Source organism: Equus caballus, chromosome 7 (genome assembly GCF_041296265.1).
Source record: "Equus caballus isolate H_3958 breed thoroughbred chromosome 7, TB-T2T, whole genome shotgun sequence".
Lineage (NCBI taxonomy): Eukaryota > Metazoa > Chordata > Mammalia > Perissodactyla > Equidae > Equus > Equus caballus.
This window is the reverse complement of record NC_091690.1, coordinates 63,771,400-63,792,616: the sequence shown is the minus strand read 5'-3', so window position 1 is coordinate 63,792,616 and position 21,217 is coordinate 63,771,400. Positions and strand designations below refer to the sequence as shown.

Here is a 21,217-nt window from a genome sequence, read left to right as displayed (position 1 = left end):
CCTACGATCCAAACCAGCAAACCCCATGCCACCGAAGCAGAGCGTATGAACTTAACCATTGTGCCATTGGGCCAGTCCCTACTTTGACATAATTTTAAGGAAAAAATTTCTAATAACAGTTAGTATCTAATGAAGAGCTTTGAGGAGGCATTAGGTTCTCCATACTTAGAGTTTTCTAGCAGAGGTAAAGGACTACTTCACATGGTTGCTTTCTGTGGGATTCTAATGAACCAAATGAGAGGTGGAATAAGATCACATCTAAGATAGATACTTTTCAATTCTGAGATATAAGAAGTACTTAGGGGGAAAAAGTACCCAATATATGTGGTATGGTTAAGATGGTGTCCAACATTATAGCTATTTAAGTTGAGAGACTGTGAGGGTTATTACTAAGATTCTGGAAAACAAAAAGGACTATGCTCTTACTGTAGGGCAGATGCTGGAAGCCTTCCTGAATTGTGATGATCCAGCCACAAAAGTCTAAAGAAATTAATGGAGTTTGATTTTAGACCTGTTTACTTACAGAACCATGGATGAATAATATATGGGGGAATTTTTCCTAAGAAGTGAGAGTACAGAGTGGTGCAAATTGCTTCAGAAAGAAGAATAGCTATTTAGAGAAAATAAAGAGTGTGGTCCAGCTGGTAAATCACACAATCTAAATTATTCGTACTTCCTTTGGGGGAGGAGAGTAGAAGAGCAGGCAGATAAAGAAGATATGAATGGAGGGTAGTAAACGGAAGAGGAGGTGAAAAGAAATGACATAAGGAGAGCATTAATAAATATTTTAGGGTTGAAGCAAGATAATTGGTCTTTCGGGGTGGCTACTGTGATTTTTTTTCTTTATTCTCTCCTTCAGGATCATTTTTCTTTCAGAATATTATAAAATGAATCATTTTCTTTTATTTCAAGATTCAGCTTGGCAGTTGTCCCGGAAGTACTAATTATGTTTTCCTTACATAAGAGAAGAGAGACCTATTATTGTTGAAGGTTCATTTTTTTTAAACTATACTTTAAAACTCAAAACAGTTAAGGATTATGTCACAGCTATTTTTAAAATCATTACATCTACAACGAATATCAAGAAAACGGTAATGGAAAAATAGCATGGTGCTTAGAAAATCCTTTGACAGAATTATTTGGACTTTGAGTTTTTGGGTTTCTTTTTTAAGCATTTGAAAATGAAGCTAGAAAGAACTTCAAGAAATCAGCACACAACACTTAGCACAATATTACAATAGCACAATATTACAATAGTTGGAGAAATACCAGAAGAGTTGTTGTCTTACAACCAAACTCTTATAGAATAATTAATCAAAGGTGAAATCAGTCACTATCTATGATAACCATTACTTTAGCAGGAAACTTTCCTCTTCATTTTTCAATTTAGCACTATGTAGAAGATGGATGTCACCGTTTATTTTATTCCTAAGTCAACAAACAATAAAGTTTATATTCTTGAGAGTTGTTAGGTTTTATACTCCGATAACACTTTTCTGGTTCGGAACACACAGCATCATAAGAACCAGCGTTTACATCAAAGAAAAAAAAACAAGTAAACAAAAAGAATTCAGAATTTCTCAAGAACGAAAATAATAGTTCCTCTATATAGCATAGTGCTTATAGCTAACAATGCTATATTGTATATCTAAAATTAGCTAAAAGGGTAGACCTCATGTTTAGCATTCTCACCACACACACACAAAAAAAATAATAAAAATAATGATTATGATGATGATGATAATGATGATGATGTGGGTGGAAGGAAACTTTAGGAAGTGATGGATATATTTATGGCTTTGATGGTTTCATGGGTGTATACCTATCCTCAAACTCATGGAGTTGTATACATTAAACAGGTACAGCTTTTTATACATCAACCATACTTCAATACAGTGTTTTAAAAAAATGGTAGTGACTTCAGGGAGTAAAGAGGCCAAAAACTCTTAGTGGCAATTTTGACTAAGGTCTTTAATGTCATATTTTTTGCCCATCCAGTTTGAACACATGTTTTCTCCTAAAGAGTTCCCTCCTGAGTAGTGGCTATTGCCTGGGACGTGGCAGGTGCTCAACATATTACTTGTTAAATTAAAGGAATTAATGAATGACTGAATGACAACCAAAGAAAGAAAGGAAAGAATTGACTGACAAATTCCAGGAAACAAATGCAAAGACCATGTTTGGTGGTTATAAGCATGGATGCAAGCCAGACTGCCTGGATTTGAAATCCAGTTCTGTCCATTGTTAACTACATGACCATGGCCAAGTTAGTAAACTTCTCTCTACCTCAGCTTGCTTTTGTTTACATTAAACAGGCTGTTGAGAGAAATATATGTTACATAACAGAAGAGCACTTTTAAAAGTACATGGAGCATGGTAAATGCCACATAAATGTTAGTTATCAAGACTGTTATAAAGATCTTATCCAGATAATTCAATACAAAGCTCATTGACAACTACGAAATTAGACCGGTGGGATTAAAGATGAGCTGTCTAGAGTCCAGGGAAGTGAGTACAATGAACTTTGAGGTTTAACATCTAAAACTTGTACATGTCCTAGAAATTGCTATTCTGTTGAAATTTATAGGTTAAACCTTCCCAAACACTTCTCAGGAAAGTGTTGGAGAAAATGGCTCCTTGCAGACGTAAATTAGAGGCCCTGTCATCCAAGGGCAGATATATGACCAGATAGGACTAGATACACTTACTGACTTGAGAGCTATCTTTTATTATTTTTCAATATTTGATTATTATCCTATAGATTTGGTAGGAAACAGTACATGGAGATGAAGCAGTTTTATTAAGTGCAATCCCAAATGTTTTACTGCTTATAATGGCATTAATTTTTCTTTAGTTTATCATATAACTCCATGGCTCAGAAAAGGTGGCCATGTGTTGGTGTCAATCATTGACCAGGGCTCCAGAAGCATGTGGGCAGCTGGCACATAAAATAGCTGTAATCCTGTCAGATGGGAGAGGAGGAAGGGATTCATTTACACATGTGATAGAACTTGGATTATAAATTCTTGGAAGTCAAGGACTGTGTCTACACTGATTAAACAAAGGAACACAGAGAGACACAGAAATGTAGATATCAAACCAGATAGTGCTGTTCCCTTTGTTATGCAAAGCCCACCTGTCTAGCAGTCTGGAGTTAGCAGTCTCTCTGGCTAATAGGAGATGGATTACACTGGTAGAACAACATATAATCTCAGTGCCTGTGTATATCTATAAAAACTGGTGAAAATTTAGATTTCCGTTTTTAAACCCGCTTTTGAGATCTCTTACCACAAAATCTGCTCTCCTTTCTTTCTTTTTTTTGTTTTTTTGAGGAAGATTAGCCCCGAGCTAACTGCTGCCAATCCTCCTCTTTTTGCTGAGGAAAACTGGCCCTCAGCTAACATTCATGCTCATCCTCCTCTACCTTATATGTGGGACTCCTACCTCAGCATGGCTTTGCCAAGCGGTGCCATGTCGGCACCCAGGATCCGAACCAATGAACCCCGGGCCGCTGAAGCGGAACATGCGTACTTAACTGCTGGGCCACCAGACTGGCCCCACTCTCCTTTCTTTTTTATTTCTGCCCATGGTCACTGCTATGAATTGAATTGTACCCTCTTCTCCCAAATTCACGTGTTGAAGTTCTATCCCGCAATATGACTGTATTTGGAGATAGGGTATTTAGGAGGTAATTATGGTTATTAATTCAATGAGTTAAGGGTGGACCCCTAATCTGGTAGGATTGGTGGCCTTATAAGAAGAGAAAGATCTCTCTGTCACTCAGTACAAGCACAGAGGAAAAGCCATGAGGATGCAGCAAGAAGACAGTTGTCTGCAAGCCAGGAAAAGAGACCGCACCAGAAACTAAACGGGCCGGAACCTCGATCTTGAATTTCCCAGCTTCCAGAACTGTGAGAAAATAATCTGTTGTTTAAGCCACCTAGTCTACGGTATTTTGTTATGGCAGCTTGAACCGCCTAAGAGAATCATACACTGGGAAAAAAGAGCTTTATAAATATACACATAGTTTTGCTTGAGTCACACTCACCATTAGTAGTCTGTCTCCTACTTGCAACCTTCCATCTTTCTGTGCAGCTCCTCCATCTATAATTTTAGTTACATAAATGCTGTTGTCTCCAGGAATGTGCTGGTTCCCCACACCTCCTGCAATACTGAAGCCTAAACCTATGGGAAAGGCACAGGAAAAGAAAAGACACGGTTTTTTTTTTAAAGAAAATGCAATTAGCCACATTTCAAAAGTCTGAAAAAAATTAACCCTCAGTTTATTATAACAGTAATAAATAACAGTAAGGATTTTACTTCAATTGATTTTGTTCTTCCCCAAATACTTGAAAGGTTGTTGATTAATGCTAATGAGGCACAGCTCTCGAAGTCAATCCCATATGGCCATTAGTTTTGTTCTATTTCAAGAATGTACACCTAACTGTTGTTCCCTAGGTAATCAGCTCATAATGGGTGACTGGCCAGAAGAGAGAACAGCAAAAAGGGTGTGGAAGGCTTCTAGGTGAGTCAGGCACAACACAAGTTCAGTCCTGCTCGTGTTGAGTTTATGGGCTTATCTTCATTGTTGTCGTTACTCAAGCATAGAGAAGAGAGGTATTGCCAAACATTTGGGTAGAGGCCTATATACTCTTGACATTTCAGGATGAAATTACAACTAACACTTTCATAAAGAAGATATGAAAAATAAGCTAGATATTTGCCCTTTGTGTTTTCTTCTCTGGGTACCTTGTCATATTTTCACATTTCCCGTTATGAACTGATAATGAGGTTAGTGACACACACACAATGAATCACCCCTGTACACAGTCTAAAGACTAAAGAAATAGACTACATACTTTGACTTTATTATTTTCTAGTAAACCACAGAATATCAAATCATTTTAAACACGGCAATTTTCTATTTTGAGAGATGAATTTTACTATACTATGGTTTACACAACTATCACTTACATTAAACTATGGAATGATAACAAGAATAGAGTTATTAAAAAAATCATTATACGGCCATTTTAAAAGAATGACTGATAGACTCTTTAAAGGTATAAAAATTAAAAAGATCCTTTCAGAAATATGATTGAACACACGTTAAATATAATACTTATATATTTTCACTGTTTTAAAATTACAATAATAATTAACATGCAAATTACTCAGAAAGATAGATATAAATCAAAGGCTTTTGTTACTAAAGACGTAGAGAATTTCTGTAACTTGCTTGGCTTAAGAAATTTTTAAAAAAATCACAAACCTAGTCACCTAGTTTACATACATCTGTTTCATATAAAACAATCATAAAAATTTTGGGCACTTTAGCAGCAATGAAAAACACTAAAAAATATTCATTTCACTCTGCTTTTATTGAATAAATATTGAGTAGGGCTATGTGCTCTTAAGATGGCATAAATGATTAGCTAATGGAAAAATAATGGCATAGTAAATTATAAAGTAACACCTCTGGAACTATATTTGAAATAAAGTGATCTTTTTGTTAAATCAACTATAATAGTTGTTAAAGTAAATGGCAAATGGATTTAAATCGATAGGGCAATTAAAATAATTGTTATCTAATTGCCTACTAATGTGGATAACTATTCTTTATTGATGCTTTGACATCCCATAGATCTACAAATGTATTTGTTTGTCTCAGATTTAAAGAATTTTTTTATCAAGCAAAAGATGAACAAGAGTAAATAAAATGTCCCCAATTGGCTTTTCCTGTGAAATTTAAAATATACATCAGCTCATGTTTTCCAAAACTTTACTTCATATTTCTATACAATTATAGAGGAGTATAAAAAATATATTTGCAAAACTTTCATAGTACATGCTAGGATCAATCCATTGCATTTGTAATAGTACAGAAGTCATTCCAAACTGTGGAAAGAAAAGGTTAAAATAAATCCGAGGACTGACTTACACTCACTATGCCAACAGTAAATGCCACAGATGGTCTGAGTTACAGAAGAGCTAAGGAAACAAATTACCCCTGTAAACAAGCTTAAGTCCAACAAAGAGAATAACTATGTAGTTGACATTTGAAGTTTAAGACTGTACCAAGACAATGAAATCACTATGGATACTGTAGACATAAATACAGCAGCTAAAAAGGAAATAACTTCTTTTCTGAGATTAGGTTTAAGTACTTCTTTTTAACTGGTGACTCTCTTCAAGGAGAAGCCAGGTGTATTTATAAGAGTCAGAAAATGTCTCTGATGGTAAAGAACTAAAAATTGTCTCTTATTTCTCTTACTTTGATGGAACATGGACATGTTTAAAAACAATCAACATGTAATCAACACTCAACCATATCCTGGATATTTAATTCAATATGATAAGTAAATGTGTACCTTATAGGTCTACATGCAGAATGCAAGTTTATTTACAGGTGAGAGTATTTATCTGTGTTATAAAATTTAATCTGTCCCTATCCATCCATTCATTTATTCATTCATTCAGTAACTCATTCATATATCCATTCATTGAACACGCGTCTCCTGAATAGATACTATGCAGTATACAACCATCTGCTATTGATTGTGGCCAACATAAATGGAATGTAAAAGAATGGGTTGACCAGAAACAGTATCGAAATAATGATCTATGAATGAGTTAATATGAGTGAGCATAGTTGAACTTGGCTGAGTGTTCTAAACTCAGATGATGCCAGTGATTTTTGGAGGATGACTCTGTGAAGACAACGTGGGCTAGGACCATCGAGCAATAAGGCCAAATCCAAACGATCAGTTTGGAAGCACTGGGTGTGTCTTGCGTACATTCTATTAAAGTAGGGGCAGGCTGTCTACATGACAGGACTATTGTCTCATTAGCTAATATTCTCCTCCTTCATTCAACTCTAGACACACTTACAGCCTTGATATTTCTAGAACGTGCCCGATACATTGCTACCTTAGGGCCTTTTCTTAGCTGTTCCTGCTCGGTGAAAAAAGTTGATAGGTCTCATCAGAAGAAACTGACTCCAACATTATCTACTTTGGAATGTTTGGCAATTAAGAATAATACCCAACATGCCTATGCATCTGCCAGCAGTAAACAGAGCTGAGACAGAAAAATATAAGTATTAAAATCACAAAAAGAAATAAATCAGCGGATATTCAGTACTCTAGCAAAGGAAAAAAGCATTTGAAATTTAAACACTTAATTCCCTAAGAAATTAAAAACTGATCTGTTTGACAAACATGTGATGTTCAAACAGAATTTCAGGATGCATCTACGGCATAAAGGTGGATTCCTCTTTCCATATTTCTTGCATACCCCCAAACTGTAATTCTTCATGTTAACATAGGAGATGTAGGCATGGGGAAAGGAATGTCTGAACCTTGTTAAAGCCTTTAATTTAACCTTTTTCCACAAAAAATCTTTTCCTTATTCCATGGAAAAACAACACTAGGAACAGATCACAGTTCACCCTTTTCCCTTTTGCCTGCCTATGCTGAGGAGCAGGTGTCAATGAGAGGAGGGGGGCCTGAAAGCAGAAGTCTTGGCAGCATAAATTGATACTGTTCTTGAGAAGCTCAGAATAAAAACAAGTCATATGATTACAGTGTACCCATATGGTCTTTGTGGGTATAAATAATTAAACCCCATGATGTCTTATAACCATTCAATAACTTGGTTCAACTTATTTTATGTGACTTTACTAGGAGAGCATTCTGGGGTTTCTCCAACAATTTAACATTATTAAGCAGACTCTTTATGTAAGAGTTCATCTAGAATCTACTAAACAAGGTGTTTACTGCCTTCCAAAAAACACTGGTGGTATTCTGTACATTCTGAATGCATGTTTTTATTAAAGGAAACATCAAGTCCATCCTGAACCTTGGCTGACCCTGTCTTGGAAAACACTCACCCATGCAGGCAACTTAGCTACTGAATGTGCATGCATTTCAATTGAAAAACAAAAAATTTACCTATTTGTCTGGTCTACATAGATAACAGACTATTTGACATCTCCTCTCCTTTGGAAAAAAAAAAAAATTACTTTAAAAAAATACCAAAAATGCACCTTTTATTTTAATTTGAGAGACTAATCATTCACACTGGGCACTGTAGATATGATTAATTAAAAGCCAAAGCTTTATTTTCTTATTCTCTGGATTCTCCCTGGCTTCAAAAGACCAAGTCTGGAGTTGAAAGAAGTGTTTCTGTTTAAAATTCCTAAGACACTGGCTAAGTATGCTCAATCCTGCTTGAGGAATCTTTCACAGGTCACCCAATTAATTTACCACAGTCAATGTTGCAAGCTTTCTCTCGGACTACACGTCTCGTAATACCCACTCATACTTTCAGCACATCACTTTAATGCCTACTTTAGTGTAAAAAGTCCCTGTGTCTACACCTAACCTTTCTGCTTTCCTTTTGCTCAAAGGAATAAGCATTCTTTCTCTTTTCTAAATCTCCCCTTCCACTCTAGAACGTTACTCATTTTTCCTTTTTTCCCCCTCTACAATATTCAGACTCAGCATGAATGCTTTTATTCCCTTCTAGCTTTGACCACGTCTCTGTCCTATCCTGAAAAGATCTTCTCTTAAACTTGACACAACCTCCTCACTGTAAGAGCTGAAGTTTTTAAACAGTGATCTATAGCCATTAAGTATATTTCCTTAACATATACGCTCTCCTCCCTCTCATCCATCTGGCTCCATATGCCGCAATCTACTCACATTATAGGAGACATTGTATGTCTCCTCAAAAGATATGCTGAAGTCCTAAGCCCTGCTACCCATGAATGTCATTTTATTAGGAGGCAGGGTCTTTGCAGATGTGACCAATTTAAGATGAGGTTATACTCGTTTAGGGTGGGGCCTAATCCAATAATTGGTGTCCTTGTAAGAAGAGGAAATTTGGACCCAGAAACACAGAGACACATAGGGTAGAAGGCATGTGAGCACAGAGGCAGAGATTAGAATGATGCATCTACAAACCAAGGATTACTAGCAACTGCCAAAAACTAGGACAGAGAGACATGGAACAAAGTCTCCCTCAGAGCTCTCCAGAAGGAATCAGTCTTGCTAACAGCTTGATCTCAGACTTCCAGGCTTCAGACCTCCGAGAGAATAAATTTCTGTTGCTTTAAGCCACCGAGTTTGTGGGCGTTTGTTACAGCAGCCGCAGGGAGCTAACACAGCATCTAATCCTTACGGTCTGAGTGGTGGTACATATGTATCTACCTCTTTTTTTCTTTCTAATGAAATCATATTGATAAATTGATTGATCATACTTTTTTTATAACGGGGCTGAGCAAGGTTAAGTACATACTGGTTCCACCAGGCAAGAAGCCCAGCCACTTATCTACAATTTTCCTCCAAAAGTCCTGAAAATTTCCGATGGGCCTTTGCTCTGTCTGCATCACATGGAATGCTACTGATTACTTTTATGTTCCCAGCCTCATACATTATACCACCCTGTTTCTTGTCTTGTTTCTCTTACTAAGTCTCTTCATTTTATTTATCTTCATTTTATTGCTCTAAAACAGTGGTTCTCCCAATGTGGTCCTCACACCAGTAGCATTAGCATCACATGGGAGCTTGTTAGAAGTGCAAATTTGGGGGCCTATGCCAGATATACAGAATCAGAAACTCTGGGGATGCATGCTAAATTTGACAATCATTTCTCTAAAATAACACCTATCCCCCAAGGCGCACTCCACAGAATCCTATTCTCCCTGTAATCTCTTTCTTGTGGAGAATCCATCTCCATAGTTTCAATCACCACTGCTATGTTGATAAGTGCCCAAACTTCTTGTACCTCCAACACTGTCTTGGGCTTGATTTGTCACCTTAAACTCACAAGCTTGAAAGAATGCACTCATGACCTCCCTTCAAAACTGGCTTGCTTTCGTGTCTTCTGCATTTCCAATTAGATTAATATTTCAGATTAAACTGGAAGCTCTTCGACGTTTGACATCATGCTTATTCATCACTGGATCCTAGGCCCTATTAAGATACCTGGCAGAAAGTTGCTAGACAATATTTATTGTAATAGAGTATAATATAGTAGTTGTTATTATGTTTTATCAGAAGCCTCAGCATATATATATATATATATATATATATATATATAAATACAACATATATAAATATAAATACATGACTCTTCTCCACTACTGCTTCACTAAATCAAGTGCTTATCAAATCACGCCTGGTTTATTGTAAGGGCTCATGACCTAATTCCAATGTTTCCCTTATTCTAATCTTTCCCTGCCTGATTCTCCAATCCATTCTGCAAATATTTTCCAGGTTATTTTTTTCCCTAAAATTGTACATTCATTATGTTGCTCTATTACTTGAAATTGCCCATCACTGTTCCTTTTCTACAGGAATTCTACATATCCCCTTACTATTCCTTACTTCTCTGCTATTAAGCTTCCCCCAGGCAAGCTGATCTTGCTGTGGTGTTTTTATACTGTTAGGCCTGTTCCCTATACCGGAAATGCCTTCACCACTTTAATTTTCAAGACCACTCAAGTCTTTGCCAACTCAAACCTACTACGGTAGTTCATTTCTCAGTTGAACTCCAGTAGAACCAATTATCTGTATCAGCTTTTTCACTTCTATTTAAATAGAACGAGCTAACTCATTCAACAAACACTTATTGATGACTACTCATGTCTTAAGCACTGGCGTAAACATTGTGGTTCCATCAGTGAATTAGAGATCTATGGTTCTTGTCCTCATGCAGCTGTAGGACAAGTAGAGGAATGAAAACTCAGTGTGGTAAGGGTTGATGGGAGAGGAACAGGGGCTATAGGAGCACATAGGTGGACCACCTATCTTGGTTTGGGGAGGGGTGTCAGAGAAGACTAACTGTAGGTCCTAATATCTGATCTGAAACCTGAAAGTGAGCCAGGAAAAAGAAGGGAATGGAGAGAGGACATCCCAGCAGAGGGAAACATACATTCAAAGACCCAGAGCTGAGAGATAGGAACATGGCTTATTTGGGAAAGTGAAAAGAGTTCAGGTGAAAGCACTAAGTCATTTTAGGCAGAGTGGAGGCTCCAGGAAGAGAGGACCACACATATCTGTTGCACTCACCAATGTACACTTAGCTCCTGATACTGCGCTTAACAAATAGTTTGGGATAAATGAAAGAACGGAGACAGGAGGGCACTTTCTCCCACTGAATTAGGAAGGAAGGAGAAAATGATGGTGTAGATAAAGGTTAAGATTATATATTTAATGGCAGGATATTAAAGTTCTCATCTTCAATTTACTTTGACAAGAAAGTGTGGTCATTGGCCAAGAATGTGAGAAGCAGTCAGGTCAGAGATTGGAAGAAAGTACAGAAATTTTGAAACGTCTATTAGGGAAAATGGAAGAGAGAACACATTAGAGAAATTGAGAAAAATTGCAGGAAACTGTTGGTTATCTAGTTACGGTTTAGTGACTATGACTTAATAATAGCACTATTCTAGTAATTTTGTTTTTCTTCCAGCAATTCTCAGCTGTCTGGGCATAAGCACAGAAAGCGTAAGCAGTTAGACTAAATCACTTCACCAATTAATCTTTTATGTGCATAGATCTCCCCTCTTCAACTAAATTATATAATCCTAGAGACTAGGAGTTGCATAAAACAGACCATGTTGAGCACAGTGCTGGCATGTAGTAATTGTTCAATAAATATTTGCAGAATGAATTAATGATTGGATTGTTCAATCACATGGCATAGGTATATTTTTAAATGTCAAAACATCCCACATTAACAAAGATGTATATACGTTAGCTGACTGCTTTAGCTCAAGAAAAAAAGAGGAACCAAAATAATTCATATTGAGCATTTTTAATGTGTCAACTACTACGCTGTGTGCTGGAGAATTAAGAAAGAATACATCAGTGTCTTTCCTAAAGGAACAATAGAAATGACCAATGAGAGACATATTTATTCTTTATTAACTCCAAGAATGATCAACTTGCTTTCTCCTTACAGACAAATGAAATAACCTGCTCTGATGACAGTTGACTGCTCATGGGACACTATGACAGAGTGATTAGATGCTCTATTCCTGGTTTACATTCTATTTTATTGTATTTTAAACAGAATATCTTCCAAGCTGCCAGCAGTAAAATATGACCTAAGTGATAGGCACTGCCTCTACCTATCAACCATGTCTGTCTGTGTGGTTTTTCTAGCTTAATTCTAGTTGCCAGTGCAAACCAAGGTCATTAACATTGACCTCTGAATACCATCCAGGCTGCTTGGAGGCACACAGATAGACCCCAGCATACAAAGTCATCAAAATAACAGATTATTTAAGAGATGTAAATATCATCTCACATGTTGAAGTTTTCTGGTAATGTCCCAGCTGGCAGAGTTGTTGCTGGGGAAAGCAGGCAGGAAAACCTAAAGGGTAACTGGGTACATCTTGATAAATTTCCATCCACAAAGGCCCTTATCCAGTATGACCTCCTTTGCAAAGTCCTTCCTAATCCCCACTCCTTTAAATCAAAAACCATCCCTCTCCACTGGCCACATATAATGCCGGGTCTCTCCTTCACCTTTAATGACACATCATTTACTACATTAACACGTCATTTACTACACTGAGTAAGGATATAGTTACTTATAGGAAGAGTTGATATTTAGAACATTTAATAATTGGTATAGCATGAACAGCAACCAATCAGAACAGGTAACTGCCTTAAACAACGGCTGAGGGTCGCACCACCTGTCAGCTCTGCTGTAGGGCTATCTCATCCCCCCATGTTGGATGGTTAGCATTTTGAAGCAAGAGGGAGTAATAATGCTTTTATTTATGTTCCCCAGGAGTGTTATGAACAAAGTAAATACTCCAAAACTAATTTTTAAAATGAATTAATGAATTAAATAAAGATCACTGGATTCTCTTTCCATGGGCACACTTTACTGAACTGCATACAAGAGGGTTCAGGCTGGTAAAATAATGTGGTGAGTGACTTCATTCATTCACTAAAAAACATTCAGTTCCAGGCTATATTAGTTTTCTAGGGCTGCCGCAACAAAGTGCCCCAAACTGGGTGATTTAAACAACAGAAATTTATTGTCTGATAGTTCTGGAGGCTAGAAGTCCAAGATCAAGGCATCAGCAGGGTTGGTTCCTTCTGAGGGCTGTGAAGGAGAATCTGTTCCATGCCTCTCTTCTACCTTCTGGTATTTTGCTGGTGATCTTTGGCATTCTTCAGCTTGTAGAAGCATCACTCCAGTCTCTGCCTTCATCTTCACAAGACATTCTCCTTGTGTATGTGTCTGTCTCTGGGTCCAACTTTCCTCTTTCTATAAGGATACTAGTCATATTGGATTAGGGCCTATCATAATGACCTTATCTTAACTTGATGATCAGCAAAAATCTATTTCCAAATAAGGTCACATTCATAGGAACTGGAAGTTAAGACTTCAAAACCTTTTTGGGGGACACGATTCAACTCATGACACTGGCAGTGGGTAAGATAAATATGAATGAGACACAGTTCCTGTCCTCAAGGAGTACATAGACCAGGGTGTAAGGAATGACAAGTAAACAAAGCATAGCCAGTGTTGGGGAGAAAGGCAGTAGCGTCAGTGAAGCCTTCTTGGAGACTGTGAAAGCTGAACTGAGCCCTGTTGAATGGCTAAAAGAAGAGAGAGAGTGAGGAATTCTATACAGAGGGGGAGAGTAGCTTATAGAAAGGTACACACAGCCTTGGTCACTGGGGTCAAAGAAGCAAATGGAGTTAGGAGGGATATTGAGAACTGGAACTGGAGAAATAGAGGCTTGTGAAGGGCTAGCGGTGCTGTGTTAAGGAGTTTGGCCCTTATATTAGTGGCAATTGAAAGCCTTTGAAGAGTTCTAAGAAGAGGAATGATGATCAGATTTGGTCTCTCCCAATTTTCCTCGTTGGTGTTTGCTGTTGTTTAAAAAATACATTAAATTATTTTCTGTGTGGTTGGGAAGATATTCAGCTTTTTTTATGATAAAGCATAATTTTTTTTTCCTTCCCACTTTTTTGCCTTTCTTATTCACTATATTCACTTATCACTCACTTAAAACTCACTTCGGGGAAACTTTTTTTTCTCAATCTTGTATTCATGATTTAGTTTGAAATATTAGCTTTTCCTAGTTTCCTCCCCTCCCCCATTCCATTTGTCACAGCCTATTCATAAAACCAAATTTTGAAATATAAAACATAATATCAACAGACATCTATCATCTGCCAAACATCTAAAGAGCTAACTCTAAATTCACAAATTCATTTATATGCATAGTAATTCACCAAAGATTTCAGCTGGTCATTTTCAGCAGATGTCTAGCTTCACTACTTCGCTTGATCACCCTTATGGGACTCTTTGTTAAAGAGATAATTGGAAAATGTGGATTTATCTTGAGTCCTAGGAAAAAGTGAGAGTTATGCAATTGAAATAACTACCCAAGTACCTCTTTTTACAAGGACATTTTGTTCACTATGAAATAATGAAGGATTTACTCACTATGGCTCAGATTTATGAAGTGGCTAACCAATATTTCTAGTATTTATTGTATGATTTCAGACATGCCACAGAAGATGTTTGAAAAGATTTAGCAACAGAGGCTCCTTTATTACATTATGTATGACAAGTGCTAATCTCTTCAATTATACAACAGTTGAACTAAGGTACATTTGCTTTGCCATAAAATCTGTTTCCTTGAGATTAAAGATCTTTTACATTAGGTCTTTTAATCTTTACAACAATCTATTCTATGTTGCATATCCAGTTGCACAAAGCATGAAGCATGTGGCTTTGGCTTTAATCTTATACTTTCATCCAAGTAGGTTCAATTTTCACAAAGAAATCCTATATATTGGAATCTCTTTAAGAATTGCTTAACAATCATGATAAAGAAGAACAAAGCAGGAGGTATCACACTTCCTGATTGCAAGATATATTATAAATCTATGGTAATCAAAACAGCATGGTACTGGCATAAAAACAGACAAATTAGATCAATGGAACAGAATTGAGAGCCTAGAAATAAACCCAAGCATACACAGTCAACTAATATCTGACAAGGGGGCCAAGAATACTCAATGGAGGAAAGACAGTCTCTTCAATAAATGGTGCTGGGAAACTTGGATATTCACATGCAAAAGAATGAAACTAGACCCTGATCTTACACCACTCAAAAAATAACTCAAAATGGATTAAAGACTTAAATGTAAGATCTGAAACCATGAAACTCTTAGAAGAAAACATAGGAATAAAGCTCCTTGACATGGGTCTTGGCAATGATTTTTAAGATATGACACCTAAAGCATAAGCAACAAAATAAAAGTAAACAGTGGGACTAAATCACACCAAAACGCTTCTGCACAAGAAAAGAAATAATCAACAAAATGAAAAGACAACCTATGAAATGGGAAAAAATATTTGTAAACCATATATCTGATAAGGGGTTAATATTCAAAATATATAAAAACTCATACAACTAAATAGCAAAAAAACAAACAATCCAATTTAAAAATGGGCAAAAGACCTCAATAGACATTTTTCTGAAGAAAATACATAAATGGCCAAGAGGTTGATGAAAAGATGTTCAACATCACTAGTCATTAGGGAAATGTAAATCAAACCACAGTGAGATATCACCTCACACCTCTTAGAACAGCTATTATCAAAAATACAAGAAATAACAAATGTTGGCAAAGATGTAGAGAAAAGGGAACCCTTGTGTACTGTTGGTGGAATTGTAAACTAGTATAACCACTACGAAAAATAACATGGAAGATCCTCAAAAAATTAAAAATAGGGGCCAGTTTGTTGCTTAGTGGTTAAGTTCACACACTCTGCTTTGGCAGCCCAGGGTTTACAGGTTAATATCCTGGATGTAGACCTACACACTGCTCATCAAGCCATGCTGTGGCAGCACCCCACATACAAAATAGAGGAATATTGGCACAGATGTAAACTCAGGGCCAATCTTCCTCAAGCAAAAGGAGGAAGATTGGCAATGAGTGTCAGCTCAGGGCTAATCTTCCTCACCAAAAAACACCCCAAAAAGCATTAAAAATAGAACTACCATATGTTCTAGTAATTCCTCTTCTGGGACTATATCCAAAGGAAATGAAAACACTAACTCAAAAATGTATCTGCTCCCCCCCACAACCATGTTCATAGCAGCATCATTTACAACATTATTTACAATAACCAAGACATGGAAACAACCTAAGTGTCCATCAATGGATGAATGGATAAGGAAGTTGCAGTGTGTGTGTATATATATATATATATATATATATATATATATGTATGTATACAGTGGGATATTATTCAGCCATAAAAAATGAGAAATCCTGCCATTTATAACAACATGGATGAACGTTTAGGACATCATGCTAAGTGAAATAAGTCAGACAGAGAAAGACAAATACTATATGATCTCACTTATATATGGACTCTAAAAGAACAAACAAAGAATTCCAAACTCATAGAAAAAGAGGTCAGATTTGTGGTTACCAGAGGCAGGGAGTGAGGGGAGGGGGAATTGGAGGACGGTGTTCAAAGGTACAAACTTCCAGTTACAAGATAAATAAGTACTAGGGATGTAGTGTACAGCATGACGATAGTTAACACTGCTATATCATATATAGGAAAGTTGTTAAGAGAGCAAATCCTAAGAGTTCTCATCACAGGAAAAACATTGTTTTCTTTTTATTGTATTTATGTGAGATGGATGCTAACTAAACTTATTGCAACAATCATTTCACAATATATGTAAGTCAAACCAATATGCTATACATCTTAAACTTATACAGTGATGTATGTCAATTATATCTCAATAAAACTGCAAAAAAAAAACCCATGCCATATTTTACATGATGAAATGATACATGGACTTTTGGAACAAGTCACTTACTTTCAATAGGTCTTGTGCCTAATATGTGATATGAATATAATATATGCCATGAACACTGTGTGGTGTAGTAGAAAGATTATTGGTGCAAACCTTGGTTCTAGCATTTAAAACCTGTGTACCAAGCTTTTGTAACAAATTGTCTAGCTTCGCTCAGCATCAGTTTTATCAGGAGGATAATAGTTACCTCATAATAAATAATAATTAATTATGATAATGTATGAGAAGGAACCATACAACATAAGTACTAGAATTCAAAGAATATCCATTCACATTGCTTTCCCTCTCAAAATTGTAACAAGAGTCAAATGTGATGATACTTCTTTATGAACCGTAAATCACATATTAATATAAACTTTAGTATTATTAATGTATAAAGTATTATAAAATACTGGAATACAAAATAAGTTGTCAGACAGATAACTGTGAGATAACTATCACTCATACCATCTTATATTTTACTTCCCAAACTCTTTTGAATACTGTCATTCCTCATTACAATTGGGCTAATCCTACGGAAGAAAGTGAGATTAATTTTGAATGAATGCATCTGGGTTCCAATCCTCTACTCTTATATCATTTCAGTGAATCCTCTCTAGTTACTCTACACTTTCCTTAAGGTATAAGTTGTTTAACTTAAGAGTCTCTATCAGGGTTCCACATGTACAGAATATGAATTTTAATTAACAATGTCTATACATTTGGAACTGTGTTGGCATTGGCAGCACAACTGGTCCTAGGATGGTTCTTATTAAGGTGGAACTCTCTCTTTTTGTGCAGTCACATTTAGTGGTCCTGTCTTAATTCAGAGTTCTTCTGCCTAGAGTGGGAATCAAGCATATCCTACCCATATCACCTCTCTTCTTGATGCTCTGTGCCTAGAAAATACTAGACACTCAATAAATATTTGTTGACTGAATGAACAAACAGAACAGGATTGTTACTGGTTATTACTATTGAACAAGTTGTCTTAAAAGATTTCTGATTCTTATACTCCTTAACTATAGTTTCCTATATCTTACTTCATGTTAATAGGTCACGTACTATGTCCTATTGGCCCTGATTTGGGGATTTTGAGGTAGAATATGGCTACGAGGTCAGAAATGTTAATAAATAAGCACTTTTTATTAATATTGTGAGAAGTATGTCCATTTGCATTATAGTGATCTTTTGATTTTATTTCAATCTCTCCTTCTACATTTGTCATGATATTTTGGCATTAAGGATGCAAAAAAACCCCAAGAAATTTATCTACAAGTGGTGATTCTTGAGGTGAGAGTATCAAAGTATACCCACAAAAATGCTAACTCAAGCTGCTAAATCTCACATCCTAAAATGAGCACACTGGGTGCTTCCTATTCTATAATTTGTTTAGCGTATTTTTATTTCTGATCTATTCTTCAGTTTGGGGTTCTATAACTTGCAGGACTAATTTAGTAAGGAAAAGCTCATCTGCCTATTAGTTTCAGCAAAGGTGAGTTTTCACTTACTTCCTACAGAGATCAGCAAAGAGTGGCTAAAATGGAAGGTCCTTGAGTGGGTGACCAAGTCAACTGTATTGTCCAGTTGGACATTGAGCAATGCAGAGTTTTAAAGGTTACTTCTTTCAGAAAATGAATATTAAATGATATAAATTTGTGAGGAATGATAATGATTTGTATTTATTATTTACTATATGACAGGCAGTATGGCAAGCATATTTCATATATTATGCCTTGTCTCATTTAACTTCACAAAAAACATGAATAAGGGAGGTATTATGCCATTTTTCAAATAGGAAAATATTAAAGAGGTTAGGTAATTTTTCTCAAGGTCAGCTATTTAACAACCCGGGGGCCAGGACATGAACCTAAGACTGTGGCAGTAAAGCCTTTGCTCTTAACTACTGTTCTATTCTGCCTCCCAGTCTGTGCATTGTGTTCCACTTGGGCAAACTCTGAAACACTCGACAAACATACAATACTCATAGCAATAATAGCAATAAAAATAAGTTGAAAAACTCCTCTGGAACAAAATCTAAACAGAAAGGCATGAAAACACTAATCTTTCTCACATTGGACATTAGCTAGAACTCAGATTTAACCATAACATACGTTGTTAAATTTTAGATTTATTTAAAGAGTTCAGGTAATGACATCAATGACTATGACCATTGACAGTGATTTCATATGATGAAACTTGGTGATGTGTGCATTTCTTTTTTGTTTTTTAAAGATTGGCACCTGGGCTAACAACCGTTGCCAATCTTTTGTTTTTTTTTTTCTGCTTTATCTCCCCAAATCCCCCTGTACACAGTTGTATATCTTAGTTGCAGCTCCTTTTAGTTGTGGGATGTGGGACGCCACCTCAACGTGGCCTGACGAGTGGTGCCATGCCCGCGCCCAGGATCCGAACCCTAGGCCGCCGCAGCGGAGCGCGTGTACTTAACCACTCACCCACTGAGCCGGCCCCTGATGTGTGCATTTCAATAAAACCAAAAGTTGATGTGCTAGGAAAATCCTAGTTTCTTTCTTAAATACTGTACCAAATAAAGTATGTCAACATAAATTTCAAAATAATTTATTTCTTCATTTGACACAAATAACAAAACAAAGAAATCAAAACACCTACTGGTTCAGTGTTAACATGTGAATGTTATTATTACTAATCATTTGCTTGTGGCTTTACGTTTCATGGTTGCTGAGGTCTTGATTCAATCAATTAATTTTAATGTGTAATAGGTTATACAACTCTTGACTTATCAAGTCTTGCACTTAACCAAATTAAAAATTGATTTCAAATTCCAAGTAATTACTTTCCCTGTATTTCAAATTATTGCTAATCATAAAACTGTGTAGTCTTCTTCCTGTTCCCCTCTTTTAAGTTACATTCTTTCACTATTTGACTTACTCTGAGAATCAGGAAGACTCTCTATGGCCACTGTAAAAAATAAAAATAAAAAAGTTGAGTGAAAAAATGTTTGATCTTGGTAATATTTCTTTTAAATATGTGAGAATACAGTAAGCTAATTAAATAAAACAACTTTACTCCTCTCGTTTTAAAAATATAAATTTTGAGAAGATTCTTTCCTGTCTTTTAGCATTTTTAGTTACTTGAATCAGTTATAGCTCAGGGCAGTTTCCAGGGACAGGCCAAGGCTTTGCATCTAAGAATAAAAACAACTTGAATCTACACATTTGAGAGTGAGAAAAAACATCCAGGGGCCATCCCGGTGGCGCAGCAGTTAAGTTTGCACATTCTGCCTCGGCGGCCCGGGGTTTGCCGGTTCAGATCTTGGGTGCGAACCCACACACTGCTTGTCAAGCCATGCGGCGGCAGGCGTCCCACATATAAAGTAGAGGAAGATGGACATGGATGTTAGCTCAAGGCCAGTCTTCCTCAGCAAAAAGAGGATTGGCAGGAGATGCTAGCTCAGGGCTAATCTTCCTCAAAAAAACCTTCCTCAGAAAAACAAAAATCTTCCATCCTTTTCAGTGACAGTATAGCCCATTATTAAATGAGGCAATGAGTGTGGTCAAACACATTTGGATACTCTCTATGACTGCAAGAGATAGTCACCATTAAAATTTTGGCATTGAAAAATATTGCAACCATTAGTGTTAATATTTTCTGATCATCAAATAAAGAAGTGCATAGCCATAGCACAAATGTTGTAATTAAAAACAAGCAAAATAGAATATGGATTGTCTTTTCACCAAATGCTTCAATTAATTGCATTTTGGAGCAGTAATCTGCTGGATGGAGCTCAGTCTTTATCCTGATTAAAATCTAAGGATGAGATATTTTCTGTAAAATTCAAAAACATAGGAAACAATAAACCACATTGCCTAGCTTTTAAATGGACAGTTCACTTGCTTTTCAGGGCTAAAAAAATCTGCCATTGGTATCTTTTGAAAGTGGTCAACTTGCATCTAGTAATAAATTATTTTCCTAACATAGTAGTTGCCATGAAACAATTTAGTTATTGTTTCTCTGTTCTCAGCCACTTGCAAGTATCCTCATATATTCTAGCCATTGCCCAATAATTTTAAGAGAGCAGAAATATAGACTTTGATTTTTGGCAAGAAATTCACAGAGTAGGAGAGAAGCTGGAGTCAAGCTACTCTTAGCTTCCTGTTTGCTCTAGAAAACTTGGTGAGACTTCCAATATTACTGACCTTGACTGCCATTGATTCATTCAATGGCTGCACTTTGTGGCATTTATATATTGCATGTAGTCATTACTACCGAAAGCTTTGCAACACAGTTGGCAAATGCAGTTGGGATTCCTCCAGCCTATCCCGGAGACTACGTAGTTGCGGCTTGTCTCAGTTTTATTGTCAAAATAGTCAGCAT

The 21,217-nt window shown here is 36.4% G+C and overlaps 1 protein-coding gene across 48 annotated transcripts in view; it reads right to left on the bottom strand.

Annotated features, from left to right (window-relative positions):
• DLG2 (discs large MAGUK scaffold protein 2) overlaps positions 1-21,217 on the bottom strand; it is a 1,837,299-nt gene that overhangs the window by 469,074 nt on the left and 1,347,008 nt on the right. For 47 of the 48 annotated variants that reach the window (XR_011441029.1, XR_011441028.1, XM_023646512.2 and 44 more), the window contains one exon: positions 4,049-4,185. Coding sequence is in view for 46 of the 48 variants with exons in the window: in XM_023646512.2 (XP_023502280.2) it covers positions 4,049-4,185 (137 nt within the window). In the remaining 2 variants the exon portion in view is untranslated. Of the gene's footprint in view, positions 1-4,048; positions 4,186-4,320; positions 4,447-21,217 lie in introns of those variants that run through there. The other variant, XM_070274296.1, reaches the window with a different exon arrangement.